The sequence below is a fragment of the Leguminivora glycinivorella genome, chromosome 4 (genome assembly GCF_023078275.1).
Source record: "Leguminivora glycinivorella isolate SPB_JAAS2020 chromosome 4, LegGlyc_1.1, whole genome shotgun sequence".
Lineage (NCBI taxonomy): Eukaryota > Metazoa > Arthropoda > Insecta > Lepidoptera > Tortricidae > Leguminivora > Leguminivora glycinivorella.
In genome coordinates, this window is record NC_062974.1 from 17,520,155 (window position 1) to 17,535,973 (window position 15,819).

Genomic DNA, 15,819 nt, shown 5'->3' on the forward strand with positions numbered 1-15,819 from the left:
AAAAATGTAACCAGCTCGAGCTCTTTTGTATCATAAAAAAATTTATATGTTTATTTTATATATGAATGTAATATACTTTTACATTTTGCAGTCGATTATCCGGCGGATCAGCCCAAAGCGACATTTTGCCGACAGAGAAAAAGAAAAAGAAGAGTATATTCGGCAAACTGAAGAAGTTGACCAAATCTCGATCGATTGACGACCAGGCTGATCCTGAGGTTGTTGAGTTCAAACCTATAGGCACTGTTTCACAGGTAAAAAATGTGGTAATTTGTCATTAAAATGAAATAAATACATAGGTAATAATAAATCGTACTACATAATGTAACTTTAATACCCATTTTGATTGCAGGGTTCGGATTCGGACATGAGTGCGGCTGGCGGCAGCAAACGAGACTTACGAGGTCGTCTATCGGATATGTTTAGCAGAAAGGGGCAACTTTCACGCGGCAATAGGTTCGTATTATTGTTGATTTTTACACTGCTACTGTTCAAATTTGCTGCGAGTATTTTGAATTAAAAGATCTAACTAAAATGACGGACATATTTATGTATTTCAGCAAGGAACTCGACGATACCGGTCCTGAGCGGCCCGCCAGCGCGCTTGGAGTAAGCACGCGCCCCATACTGCGGAATGCCAGCTCAAATACATTACAACGCGCCTCTCCCGCCAAGCCGGTAAACAAACGTGATAAAATTGCTGAGACATAACTTTTAGATTAAAGATTGAAAAAAAAAGATCTGGTTAACATTATATCCAAAATCATGTTAAAGGTAAGAGGCTAGGAGGAACTATAATCCATGTTAGTCCAGCAAGAGTGTAAATACATATCATGGGATATAAATACCAAGTAAAACTTTATTTTATGTGCTCATACTTTGATACTCTATATTAATATCATTAACTACTTACATAAATATATCCAAAAGCATTTTAAATATAGTTATTAAATCAAAAGACTACATATATAAGTAAGAGCCTTTATTACTTTTAGTTTATATTATAAAATTATATAATTATACATATACTATTATACAAATTATAAACCCAATAAAAAGATCATTTATTCACATAAGTTTTGTATATAGTTTCCTCATAAAAAACTTAATCATAGACATAAAATAAAAAATAAAAAAACAAGATATGGTTATTTCTCAGTAATTTAGTGCCTGGAAACAGGAAATTAACACATTCACTACCAGACAAAACCGGTCGTAATTTATAACCGCCCGCTTGTATAGCGAGAACCCGCCCAGCGGGTTCTCCGGCATCTGAGCAAAGTTCACGAGTGCCTACCAGGCGGGCTCTCGGTGTCGAACGTGTTATAGAATGGATTTCTTCGTTTTCAGAACGACGCCCAGAGTTTGCGGGGATCGAGTATGACGCCCGCCGTGAAAAGGAAAGGGAAATAATTGATACTATTCATGTTTCACATCACTATTCTGTATTTATCCATCTTCCTTAAACTTTTCCATAGCTTGTAATATCACAATACATATCAGTACATATTGTATACCTATCGACACCTATTACAACATTATACATGTTTGTATTGTATGATAACAAAATGCTTTTTTGAAATGCAGGCCGAAAACAACTAAAAAATCGACCATAGTGTAACGATGGGTTGTACGACGTGTTTTTACAGAAATTTTGGCTCTGTATAGCGTAAATCTTGTAATCGGCTTTTTAATTAAGCTAAGAAGTCTAGGAAATAAACAAAGTATGATGTTTGTTGTCGATAGCTATACAATCTATAGCGTCACAATATATATATACAGTGACCGCTCAACTATTTCCTACTCCCTAACGTAGTGCGAATTGCAAGGATCCCTTCCTTCCATGCATCTTTCAGGTAGGGAAGTTTAGCAAAGTTTGTAGTTATTTACTTGTAATTTTATAATAAAAATGTCGATTGCAACTTTGTGTTTTCATTACTAAAGGTTCATTTAGACGGCTCACGAACTCGCATGCGACTTCAGATACATTGCGGACTGTTGACGATCAAATGACACATTGTTAAAATCAAACTCGCATGCGAGGTCTTGTACTTTATAAATCAGCCCTATTGAAGTGTTCAAGAGATAGCAGGGCAAGCACAACTACCAATCTCCATACAATTACAGTCTCTTTACAATATGCAATAATACCTATCCCAAAAATAATGATGGACAACTCCATCCACAATTAATTCGGTGACCGGAAGTATGATTACGGGTATTGCCAGTTGTTATTTCGCCTTCAGTAAAATAAATGTATTATAGGACATTCTTACACAGATTGTCCTATAATCAAATAAAAAAAACAGTACAGTAATAATAAAAAATCGAGTATTATTAGATAGATATCTATTGACTTTCAATCATTTTTACAACAGGCACGAAAAAAATGCGGTTGGTATAAAACCGAATAACGAGACTAAATAAAAAGGATCAAACCTCCTTGGAGGTGTGTGTGCGCTTGGGGCAGCGCGGCTAACTCTGGTCCATGAGGTTGGAGTCGACGGCCGCGCCGCCGGACGAATCCTTCAGGATGGACTCGAAGATGGGCTGCAGATCCGGGAACGACTTGATTTGTGTCACGAAGTCCATCAGGTGGGGGTTCTTGTCTGGATAAAAGGAAATATACCTTCAGAATAGGACATTTTGTAGAAATACATTGGACAAGTTCCTTTTCATACTGACATTCAGGATTTTTTATGTATCAAGACTCGTCATTTCTCTTGACTTATTAACTAAGAGTCACTGACGAGGCCAACTGCCATTTTATCACGCCAAGGGTATCTCCATAACCGACTGATGTTACTGACAAATCACATACATTTTAATCGAAGAAGATCTCGACAGTTGGCAGTCTTTATTGTTGCTACGAGTAATGCATTGAAGATTCAAGGACTTCAAATAAGATAACGCTTCGGGGTTATGTACAACAGACGAGCAAAGTTATGTCAGCCTACACACATTCATTTAACCTCCAGAGTGCAGGAACCATTTGTTTTGAACTTGGAACATTTTGTTACTCAATAAAGTTCAAAATTAATTATAGAATATGTACAAAAATTTATAGACGAGGACTTGGGGGATAAATTAGATAGTATATCCACTCACCAGCTTCAGGTATGTGCAGCAGCGCAGCGGCAGCGCGCAGCGCGGAACGTTTGAGCTCGTCCTGCTTTTCGTACTCTTGCTTCACGGAGTTGGCCTTCACTTTCATTGTGCAGGTCGCGCGCAGCGGCTCTACTAAGCTCTCGAGCCCTAGAAAGATAATAAAAAAAGGTTTGAAAATATGTAGACACTGGTATCACGTGTCTAATATAATGAAGTTTTATCGTACATTTAATAAGATAACTCTGAACCCTCCGTAATAGAAGCCGAAGGACTTAGCTATTATTGTAGAAAGTATTGGGCGTCAGAGAAGGACGATTGCGTTGGTACGGACACGTAATGCGGCGTGATCAAACCCATCCCATAAAGAGGGTCCTTAATCTCCCAGAACAACCGAAGGGAAGTGGTAGACCGCCTTCTACTTGGTGGTCTAACGTGCAGAGAGAGATCCATAGACAAAACATTAACCCACAGACAACCCGAAATAGAATTCTTTGGCGCAAATGTACGGGAAGACCCGACCCCAGATAGACTGGGATAAGGGTAGGACAAAGAAGAGTAGAAAGTATTGGGCGTTTTCAATAACTTGTCCACTATCAAAGCGTCCAACACATATACCTCTAGCGTCGATGATCTTATACGTCGAGTCGAGTCGATAACATATCCAGCCGGTCTAACCTGGAGCCCAGCAATGTGTATGTGTACATTAGACTAGCGCTAGTTAAAACACTGCTTTATAAAGGCACAAAAATACGTACTCTGTAAGACTACCGTAGGGCAAAGCTGCGCCAGCCTCGCGCACATGAGGTAAGTGAGCATCTTGATATCGTAATGGTCCCTCAAGCCATCTTCCACGTGCCGCAGGAACTCAAATACATCCAGTCGGTCGAGGCAGGTTCCCAGCAGTGTGTACATGCATTCGAAGGCGGCTTTACGCAGGTCTAGCCCGTCGTCTACGGAATGCTTGAATGGACCCATTTCTACTTCGCGGATAAGTTCTTTCTGTAAACGGAATACAAATATATTAAATTTGATCAAACAGAAAAGTCATCAATAGTTTTTGAGACTAGATTTGGAACCATATGGAACTAGTTCCTACGCTAATTCTTAGGATGAGTTGTCATGAGCCGTGGCAAAAAGTCACAAGAGGAAGATAATGATTCTGATTCACATGAAGTAAATGAAGTAGTAGTATACGATCTCCTGGTATATGGTAGGAAGCACATTGGGCAGCAGATCACGCATGAGCGAGGGCTTGTTGTGCGCGGCCGAGTTGAAGACCAAGAGCGCCAGGCGCCCCACGCATAGAAACCAGTACTTACTGGCTAGGCAGCACGTTGGGTAACAAGTCACGGATGAGAGAAGGTTTGTTATGCGCGGCCGAGTTGAAGGCGACGAGAGCCACGTGCCGCAGGCCGAGCGACGGATCACGTAGCGAGAGAAGTAGCTCCGACATGGAAGCGGATCGTCCGATAGGTGACTTACCTTGACTTTAGTCTCCTGGTAGATGATAGGCAGCACGTTGGGCAACAAGTCACGGATGAGAGAAGGTTTGTTATGCTCGGCCGAGTTGAAGGTCACGAGAGCCACGTGCCGCAGGCCGAGCGACGGATCACGTAGCGAGAGAAGTAGCTCCGACATGGAAGCGGATCGTCCGATAGGTGACTTACCTTGACTTTAGTCTCTTGGTAGATGGTAGGCAGCACGTTAGGGAGCAAGTCACGGATGAGCGAGGGCTTGTTGTGCGCGGCCGAGTTGAAGGCCACGAGCGCTACACGCCGCACGCCGAGCGACGGATCACGCAGCGGGAGAAGTAGCTCCGACATGCAGGCGCGGAGCAACGGGTCGATCGCTTGAGGCTGAATAAACAACAGGCTTGTAAACGCAATGAAAGTGAAACCTAGCTACGACAAAACGCCTAGGTCAGGCGAAGAAGAGTGGTATACAAGGGCAGATGCAGTTTCCTTAGAATGGTCAAATTTCAGTTTTATATTTTACATGACATGGCCAAATTTTAGGGCCAGCCCATGTCCCAGGTGACACAATACAAGTACACAATATTTTATAGCATCAAATAGCAATAACACATTAAACATAAAGATAATTTATTTTTCATGTAGGCATATTACAATGCGCTTATGGACATAATAAAGCTACGCCGGCTCTAACCCTACGCCTCAGCCTCGGGAAGATTTCAACCCCCCCTCAGTTGAAGCAAGGTATCCACTATGGGTCCGGCAAGAAAGTCAGTGGACCACTTCTTTCGAATTTCAAATGTTTCGTATGTATAATGTTGGTACTTACCTGATCGGAGATTGTGAATTTGACAGCAGTGACGGCCGTTGTTCTCGTGAGCGGTTCAGGCGAATTGAGGAACTCCTTGAGATGCGGCAGTAAGTCTTTAGGCTCTAACAGGCACAATTTTCCTAAACATTCAGCAACCTGTTAGAGAAAATAATAACGCATGAATTATCTCGACAAAATCAAAAAGGTAGTTGCGCTCTATATCCCAGTCATTATAAATCTAATCAAAATAACCGTGACTCATTCAAAACTCTTATGTTCAGTTTAATGTCTGGCCTAAAAGTCTACAAGTTCGTTTTAGTGTTCTTCAAACAAAAATTAAAACTATTATTGATAAGTGCATAGTACGAGGGTCATGCCAAAAGAAATTAGATACTCAAAATTTACATACTTTATTCTTTATTACAGCTATCTATTTTTTCGAAGTATTCACCGTGAACACGTATACACTTTTCCATCCGTCTAAACTACTTAGAAAATACCGATGACCACTCTTCTTTAGACACCTCAGAAATTTCGTAATTATACGCAGCCAGGGCAACTTCTTTGTTCTCAAATCGTTTTCCTTTTAATTTTTCTTTAATTTTAGGAAAAAGGTAAAAATCACAGGGGGCTAGGTCAGGGGAATATGGGGGGTGGGGCAGAATAGTCACGTTTTTTGAGCTGAAATAGTCAAGTGTTCTAGCGGAAGTGTGCGGGGCAGCGTTGTCGTGGTGCCAGAGCAGGTGCCGGGTTCCTGACTTCGGCCGCTTGTCACACCAAGCTGACAGTACTCTTGGGGCACAAACTGTCACATACCATTCTGAATTAACTGTCTTTTGATCTTCTAGCACTATTGTAGCAATATGTCCCGTCTTGCAGAAAAATGAGACAACCATTTGTTTTTGTGTGCTTCGGGTTCGGCGACATTTTGTTGGCGTCGGCTCATCTTCAAAACACCATACTGTGGACTGTCGCTTTGTTTCGGGATCGTAGTTATATAGCCATGTTTCGTCACCTGTAAGTATATCATATACGTTTTTTTTCTCGCCTGCGTCGAATTTATCTATCATAAATTTGCACCAATCCACGCGACGGTCTTTCTGTAAATCGGTGAGCTTGTGCGGCACCCATCTTGGACAACGCTTATGAAGAGACAGTTTACTATGAATTATAGTTTGCAATGCAGCTGATCCAATGCCCAGTTCACGCTCGAGCTCTACATATGTAATTCGTCGGTTCGCACGAATATTTTTTTCCACAGCCTGTACATTTTCTTCAGTGACTGCAGTTGGCGGCCGTCCGGTCTTCGCCTCATCTTCAAAGCTCTCCCGTCCTCTTTTAAATTCAGCAAACCAATTAAAAACGTGAACACGCAGACTCTCCAAAAGTCGAGACTAAAAGTTCAAAACACTCTTGAGGTTTTAAACCTTTTTTAAAGTCATAATATAATATATCATAACATGAAAATCACATCGAGTAAGCTCCATTGTTGCGGAAAATTCCCGCCAAAATTATTTAGAAAAAAAATAATTAAAAAAAGAATGCTACGAATTTCCAAGTGTTCCATTTTTAAATTTATAAGCAAATAACCTACCTTTATGGCCCCTGTACACACATGGCCAACGGTTCCACCAACCCCCTTGGCCAAGCGTGTAGAGGGCTACTTGGCCGTAAGTTGGCAGTTGGCGCTTGCGCTTGCCGGCCAACCGATTGGTGTCGGTTTTTTGTCCACACATCAAAGGATCTTGGCGCCAATGGCCAACTGCGTTTACACGTTGGCGCCAGTGGCGTGCCTAGGGTTTCAAAGTGAGGCAAGCCGAAAGGTACGTTTTGGCAATATCTAACTACTTAATCTTCAATTTTCGAACTCACAGCCCTACAAAATGTTCTATTACGCGCCGCACTTTTCTGAGAAATACACAAGCCGGGCGTTGGTTTTCGCGCGGAAATAATGTCTCGTTTTTGGGCAAAATTTAACTACTTTACCTTGCCTTCGTCGAGTAATATGTGTACCACGCATTTGTCACCGTCACAAGGAACAAATTCATCCATTGTCAATTGGATTTTTAAACGAATTAAACACTTAATAACAAGAAAACGAAGAAGAGCACATTCACTTAACGCAAATAAAACTTTCGACTAAATAATAATACACTTGAAGTTGTCAATCAAACGCGCGCTCAATCTTGTTCCTCACTTCATACCAAAAGCCCGGCTTAAATCGTGGAACAATAGTATATTATATAACGGTAACGTTATGAAGGCTATAAAAGTTGAGTACCGCGGTTAGGCCACGAAGGCTTGCCGAGTGGCCTAAGTAAGGTACGAGACTTTTATAGCCTTCATAATGTTACGATTGTATACTATACTTTTTCTACGACAGCCACATACATACCCATTCGAGAATAATAAAATGGGTTAGTTACTTACTTCGTATAATGAATGGGAATATTTGTGTGGATCGTCGTAGCATTGAGTATTCTGTCCACAATGTTGATGGCGAGAACTTGTTGCACAATTCTTCAAAATATGCCAACAACGCCGTTTCAGAGAAAGTTGAAACATTTTTTTGCAATTTCCATGTCAAAACAATCATAACATTTTTGGTACGCTTTATCTGACTTTTCATGTAACAAATTGTCAGTCACTTTGAGCGCCCATAGCCTTGATTTCTTCGGAAGTGCATTTTTCACCAGAATCACTCATAATTACTTATGTTTTTGCACAATAACGTCGAATTAAAACAAACTACACACCACCGAAATAGTTCAAATAGTTTCGTGATAAGTTTACAAATGTCAAACATACCATAGACAAGAGAAATAGAAAATAAGCCGGTTTTCAATTACGAAAAATGTGGTTGCGTTCAAGAATATTTAAATGTCGAATGTAAAATTATTGGATAAACTTATGATTTTTACCTTTGTTTTGCAATATCTAATATGTAAAACGCATTTAAGTTTATTTTTTTATCTTGATTTAAATTATGAACCTAAATATTATATTATTTATTAAAAGTTACTTATTACTGTAAATGAAAACATACCTGATAAATGGAAGTTGTGCTTTTAAAAAAAAATTGGTTGTCTGTAAAGTCGGTTTACGGACGGTAGTTTAACGTGATAACGTCAAACATTACAGTAGTATAGACAGGGGCGGTCAGAGTATAGCAAAAGGGGCCCGATTCTGGGACTTTTTTCACGTTTTTTTATTTATTTATTTATTAAAAATACACAAAAGTTAACAGTATTTCACCAAAGCACTTATGGGGTAATATAATTATGTACATGTTAAATTGACATAAATAAAAGCAAACACACTTAAAAGTTAAACTATGGTTATTACATTAATCACCTAAGGAGTGTAGAGTCTATGAACCTTAAGAGTTTTCTGTAAAACACACCAACACTATCAGCAAATATGTCAATATCGTCTGTCTCCAACATGATGCGGTTAAGAGCAGCTCGGGCTCGAGCGGTGCGCCGGCCGCCGCGAACAGGCGCCGCCGCCGCCGCGCCGGCACCGCGCCCGGCATGCCAACCACCACATTCGCTCTTGGCACTTGCAGCCCCATTCTCTCAAGCACGGATGCGTCATCTACTCTATGGTGAAACAGTTGGCGGTAGTGCATAATATGCAGCAGTTTCCGTCTGGTTTCTAGAGTTTGAAGACTTTGAAGACCAACCATTCCTGTTACGAATAGAGATGGATACATATATGGGTAATATCCGTACAGTCGTTTGTAAATGTGCCTACAGAACTTCCTCTGCAGTCTTTCTAGTGATTTGCCAATAACTTTTGGGAATACTGGTGTGAGTAGATAGATAAAAAACCTTTAACACAATTATCAGAAGTGAATACTTACAATCTTTCCTCAAAGCTCTTCGCTCCATCCATTTACCGCAATGATGGCAATGTTTGCCAAAGCAGACCAGATTTGGCTATGAAAAAACATACGTGTATATATATTATAATCCTTAAAAAATATATGTTTTACTATAATAGAAAGTAATATTGCAAATACTTACAATTTTTGGCATTGTATGACCATTTCAATTTTCAAATAAAACCTTAGACCTATATCAGGGGCGACTCACTCCGCGATCCTTTCGCCGCACTACAAGTACATGCCGGCGGCCGCGAGTTCGCGGCCCATTCAGTGGCGACGACCTTCGCGCGGCGCAATAGAATTCAATGTCGTCTGCACGCGTGCGGTCCGTTTGTTAATGTAGGTAAGAATTTAGAATGGCGGCGTTTTGCGAACATCAAAGGAGTGAGCCTTCTGTACTTGTACTATTATGTATTCTGTGCCTATATACACGGTGTTTCCGGTATCACTCAAAACCTCAGACACCCCAACTGATTTTTATTTTTTTAAACTCATCTAGAGTATTCATCTTTTAATCTGATCGTTACTTTTTTTTTTAATTGAATTTTTAATTTTCTGTACAGCTCTACTTGACTTTTAGCTCTACACTCAATAAAATAATTGCTAACTACCATCATAAACCATAAGACTATTTATTTGTGTACGTTACTGCAACGACATAAGGTTTACCAATAGACAACTAAGATGTCACTGTAAAACACTTTAAAGCTTTGTCACAGTAAACTGATCCGCCAGGTGGCGCTCGATAAGTAAACAACGGACCCGCGTATATTATATTTAATAAATTGTACAGCGGAGCCTAAATAAACTAGTTAATGTATAAAGTGAAAATAACTAACCTGATTTATCAATGGAAGTGCTTTTCGTGAAAATGATGCACCGCAAGAGTGGAAAATAAACTAAAGAGACCAGTGAAAGCTGACCGTTACCTTGGTTTCACATTTCAAAATAGAAGAAGAACAGTTATCACGTAACACAAGCTGAATACTCACGTACGTACATATCTCGTGAAAATAAAATTAGATGTCCAAAATAGTACCGATAAATCAATTAAAAGCAAGAAAATACTTACCATTGTACGCATATTGATAATAGCGCCATCTATACATATACGTGAGAACTAGATGCAATCACTGATTACTGTGCGCAAGAGTGCGACAACCGTATACAACGAGCGAGTCAACTAGAGTTTTGTTGTTACAAACTAAACTAATTAGCGCACGCCCCGCCCACCTACATAAAAACGTTGCCGTAAAAATAGGCCTACATTTTGAACTTGGAAATAATTACACAAATTGTTTATCGAAATCATGAAGTGTAACGCTTGCCCTTTTCCTATTGAGAGTAGCCTGGATCTGCTGCAATGTGTCACATGCTCATATACTTATCATTATAAGTGTTTAAACATGACATCGGCTACATTTAGAGAATTGAATTCAGAATTAAAGAAATTATGGCGCTGCCCAGATTGCCAAAACGTAACCACTCGGCGGAAAAATGACGATACTCCTGTTCGCAATCATTTCAATACTACAATGCTCAACAGCTCGGCAATGTCAACAGATGAGCTTCACTCTGAGCTCGAGAATAGCCCCGCGGGGGATACACAAATCCCTCCAAGCCCCGTTCAAGAACCTAGCTTCTTAAATACTAGTATCGAACAAATAGGGAATTTGATGGAAATTAAATTGGCAAAAAATAATATAAACATTATAAACCAACTAAAATTATTAATACATTCTGAAATCACCACCGCAATACAAACATTTAAGACAGAAATCGTAGATAAGCACAATTCAACCTTGTCATTACAGCAACAAAAGCTGGATGAGCAATTGAATGTAACAAATAATAAAATCAAAGAACTAGAAATTGAAAACTGTAAATTGCAATCACAAATTCACGAGCTGAATGTTCGCTTTTCCAAGATAGGAAATCCAACAAATGACGAAACTCGCAAAAAATTCGTCCTCTACGGACTAGACGAGTATTTCGGCGAAACCGAGGAATGTCTTTACCCCCGTATTAACAACATGTTTCACGATATTTTAAATATAGAAATAAATGGATATATAGAATCCGTCCGACGAGTTGGGAGAAAAGGAAACCGTCGCCCACTAATCATCGAACTCATCAGCGATAGAATGAAAAGGCATGTACTGAAAAACGCACATTACTTTAGACCCTATGGGTATGCAGTTTCAGACGTTCTTAGTAAAGAAAATTTAGAGAAGAGATACCAACTAAGGAAAATGTTAGTAGATGCACGAAAATGTGGAGAACATGCAGTTATTAGAGAAAATAAGCTGTACATAAATGGGAGGGAATATACACGATCAGCACCGATGGCCCCAACGCCTGAGTCAAGTGAGCCGCAAACACATGAGACGTCAACTTCATCTATACCTAATACACAGCCTTTTGAAAGAAAACAGGACCTTGCATATAGCGAAGACATAAACCAGGATGTTAACAAACAGGAAAATACTGCAATCACACGTCAACTAATATACAGAAAGGACTATTTAGCACCCTCGAGCTCTACGGAAACACAGCAACACACAATTCATGAAGATTCCACAAAATTAGGCAGTAAAACTAAGCATACCTTTCGTCCCTAAATTACAACAAACAGACATTTTGTTTCAGAATATGTGTAGTGTAAGAAATAAACTCCATCTCATTGAATCTCTTATAGATGAAAAACCATGTATTGACGCGTTATGTATTTCTGAGACATGGATAACAAGAGCTAAAATAAATTTACTTAAACTAGAAGGCTATAACTTAGCAAGCTGTTACTGTAGGTCGCGCCATGAAGGCGGTGGTGTATGTATATTCTTAAGAGATACGATAAAATATGTAGAGCTGACAGATGTAGCTAAACTATCTATAGAGTGTATATTTGAAGCCTGTGCTATAGAAATCTCTAAAACCAAACAAATAATAATTGTATTATATTGGCCGAACAATACACGCAGACCTGACTTATTTTTTGAGCAAATGGATAAACTTCTTCAGCTTGTTAAAATAAAGTATAGTAACAAAAATGTGATTATAGGAGGCGATTTGAACATAGATATGTTAAAAACTACAACTCAATCCCAAAATTTGCTAAATCTTTTTAAAAATAGTAACTTCTACCAACACATAAAAGAACCAACTAGAGTTTCATTAAATTCAAAATCATGCTTAGATATCCTTTTTACAAATTTTTCAATAAACGATGCCCGCCTTACCATAGATGTCGTCGAGTTCGGTTTTTCAGACCATAAAGGAATCTTGGTTAGTAGCACAAATCTATTTGAGAAAGAAAAATCACAACGATCCCATTATATTTATCAAAAGCGCTATTACACAGAAACAAATATTGATAAATTCAAACAAGATCTGCAAAAAGTCGACTGGACAACAATGTTAACACCACAAAAAACAGTCAATGAAAATTATAATAGCTTTATTTCCACAATAAAAAATCTTCTTGACACCTGTATTCCTATACAACACATTAAATTAAAACCGGGACCAAAGAGACAGTGGCTAAGTAAAGGGTTAAAAAAATCTTGTAAACACAAACGCCACCTTAAAACGTTACTTAACCAAACGAATGACCCTATATTAAAACGGCATTATAAGTCTTACGACAGACTTCTAAAACAATGCGTAAATACTTCCAAAAAGCTAAATAACATAAAGAAAATAAATAAGTCTAATAACAAGATAAAGACAGTATGGCAAATTGTAGGCGAGCAAACAAAGAAATCTAAATCAAAATGTAGCGAAAATATGAGTTTAAAAATAAAAGACAGTATAACAAACGACCCGCTCTTAGTGTCAGATGCTTTTAATACCTTCTTTGCATCTATAGGGTTGAACACATCGAATAGCAAACCTTGCGGTCGTCCCGTTACTAATCCCCCCACTAATACGTTTTTCCTATCACCTGTCGATGCGTATGAAGTATATAAATGTATAAAAGAGCTTAAAAACAAATCTAGCTATGGAATTGACGAGATTCCACCTGCACTTTTGAAAAAGTGTGGAAATGAACTTATAATACCACTTACTTTCCTAATCAATCAATCATTTTCCACGGGAACATTCCCTGATAAGCTAAAAATCGCGCTTATAAAACCAATATTGAAAAAAGGAAATCCCACCGACCCCGAAAACTACCGTCCAATTGCACTACTTAGCACTTTTTCAAAAATATATGAAATGATAATGGCGAAACGTCTTACCTCTTTCTGCGACAAATTTAACCTTTTTGATGAATGCCAATTTGGATTTAGAAAAGGAAAGTCTACTACTCTTACAGTTTACGAATTTATACAAAACGCTTTGACAATATTAACAAATAAGAAATACGCATTTGGATTACTATTAGACATGAGTAAAGCATATGATCGCGTCCAACACAACATCCTCCTGAATAAGCTCTACGGAATAGGAGTCCGCGGCATAGCGCAAAATTGGTTTAGGTCATATCTCGAGAACCGTCAACAAATTGTTGAAATAGACTACTTTGATGACAAAATAAAAACATTAACTAAAATCCGCTCTCCCGCGACACTCGTGACATGCTCTATCCCGCAGGGAAGCGTTTTAGGATGTATTTTATTTATTATTTATATTAATGACTTGCCAAAAATATTAAAAACGTACGATATGAAATGTCTCATGTATGCAGACGATATATCAATAACATTCCCATGCGAATACAGTAATGAAGCCACAAATACCTTAGACAATATCTTTAATACAGTTTTGACCTGGCTGGAAGACCACAATTTAAAAATTAACCTACAAAAAACTAACTTAATACAATTTAGACCTCATCAAAAAGCAGAATTACAAATTGACTATCACTACCAAAATAACAAATTAGAACTGAAAAACACTTGCTCATTACTCGGCGTAGAAATAGATGAACACATAAACTGGAAAGCGCACATTGAAAAAATTGCTGGCAAACTTTCAAGCTTTTCATACGCCCTCCGACAAATAAAATTGACCACAAACTTAAAAACCGCAGTGTGTGCTTATCATGCCTTTGCGCAGGCGTGGCTGCAATATGGAATAATACTGTGGGGAAATAGTGTTAATACTAAAGACCTCTTTATTTTACAAAAGAAATGTATAAGAGAACTTGTAAATATAAACGATGAGGAAAGTTGCAAGCCTCACTTCCCTAATCTAAAGATTTTAACGCTGACAGCCTTATATATTTTAGAAACCTGCAAATTTGTTAAAAAAAACGTTAATCTATTCGAAGAATATAAATACCATAGTTCAGAAACGTATAACCTGCGCCAACGAAATAGAGTCTTTATGAATGTCCCTGCTACGCTGCAAATGTTCAATAAAGGACCTCATGCAATGGCTATGACGATTTTTAATAAAATTCCTCAAAATATATTAAGCGAGAGAAAATACAATATTTTTGTAAACAAACTAAAGTCCTATCTACTGAATTTGTGCCCATATTCCTTGCATGACTTCCTAGGAGACCAAACTTAGCTGTAAGTGCATGTTGTTTTTGTTTTGTTGTACTATTTATAATATATGTAAAAATGCTACACCCTAGTGGGGTCCATGTTTGTACCTACAATCTGTAAACACCTCTGTAAAATACCATGGTTGCATTGAATAAATGAAAATGAATATGAATATGAACTTCAAGTTGGACAGGTAATCGCAGTAAGCAAATAATTTCAATATTCAAAATGACAAGGTTGTAATTAGGTACGAGTTCAATTTGTTATGACTTATGATAAACATTAAGATTAAACTGACAAACAACGTCAAACTAGTAGCGGAAAAAATAATCGTCCAAGTAACCGGCCAGTATTAATACCCCTAAATACTGAAAAAAGGTAAACAACCTCTAGCAAGGCGATATACACAATGTTGTATTACGAGTACAATAGAATGGGCACGTAGAAAATAACTAACAATACTAATTTAAATAAAAATATTACCCCCATCAAGATATAGCTCAATCGATTCTACTCTCGATTCAGAACAAACTGTTTTCAGGTTTTTAGTGTTAAGTGAAACACGGTGTATAGGGACCCGACATGTTGTTCTATGCCATAGATTTATATATATTAAGCTAGATTGAGTTGTTAAGCCAAAAACTTTTACTAGTCTGACAAGAACGCCTTTCTGCACCGGTGATAAAGTTCAATTTAGTATGGCAAAAAAGTGTGAGCTCAGTCCCTATTGTACCATGTTTAGCGGCCCAAATGTCATTGTCAGTGAGTTCCAAAGACAGAGGACAGCGGAATCACATTTTTTGCCATACTAAATTGAACCTTATTACTGAGACAAAAAGGTGACCGTTTTCGCTATTCTGAACTATCGAAAACGGTCCACATGAGAGGGCATTGTTTGGGCTGGTGTCCCTCTCGCACGTGTGGCCAGTGTTAATGAGCCATAATAGTAGTATTTTTAGATATATATATTACCTGACTTTATAACTTCTTATATTATTTTAGTGTTATATTCAAACTAGGGTTTCGATATATTTCAAAGAA

The 15,819-nt window shown here is 38.3% G+C and overlaps 2 protein-coding genes across 6 annotated transcripts in view; one reads left to right on the plus strand and one right to left on the minus strand.

Annotated features, from left to right (window-relative positions):
- LOC125225303 (myosin-11) overlaps positions 1-1,922 on the plus strand; it is a 54,969-nt gene extending 53,047 nt beyond the window's left edge. For all 3 annotated transcript variants that reach the window (XM_048128948.1, XM_048128946.1, XM_048128947.1), the window contains 4 exons: positions 92-254; positions 353-456; positions 561-678; positions 1,351-1,922. In XM_048128948.1, coding sequence (XP_047984905.1) covers positions 92-254; positions 353-456; positions 561-678; positions 1,351-1,413 — 448 coding nt within the window. In that variant the 3' untranslated portion in view covers positions 1,414-1,922. The remainder of the gene's footprint in view (positions 1-91; positions 255-352; positions 457-560; positions 679-1,350) is intronic.
- A 410-nt stretch (positions 1,923-2,332) lies between these two features.
- LOC125225306 (cullin-associated NEDD8-dissociated protein 1) overlaps positions 2,333-15,819 on the minus strand; it is a 39,776-nt gene continuing 26,289 nt past the window's right edge. For all 3 annotated transcript variants that reach the window (XM_048128951.1, XM_048128950.1, XM_048128953.1), the window contains 5 exons: positions 5,410-5,547; positions 4,776-4,964; positions 3,864-4,107; positions 3,109-3,255; positions 2,333-2,609 (listed from right to left, as the gene is read on the minus strand). In XM_048128951.1, coding sequence (XP_047984908.1) covers positions 2,476-2,609; positions 3,109-3,255; positions 3,864-4,107; positions 4,776-4,964; positions 5,410-5,547 — 852 coding nt within the window. In that variant the 3' untranslated portion in view covers positions 2,333-2,475. The remainder of the gene's footprint in view (positions 2,610-3,108; positions 3,256-3,863; positions 4,108-4,775; positions 4,965-5,409; positions 5,548-15,819) is intronic.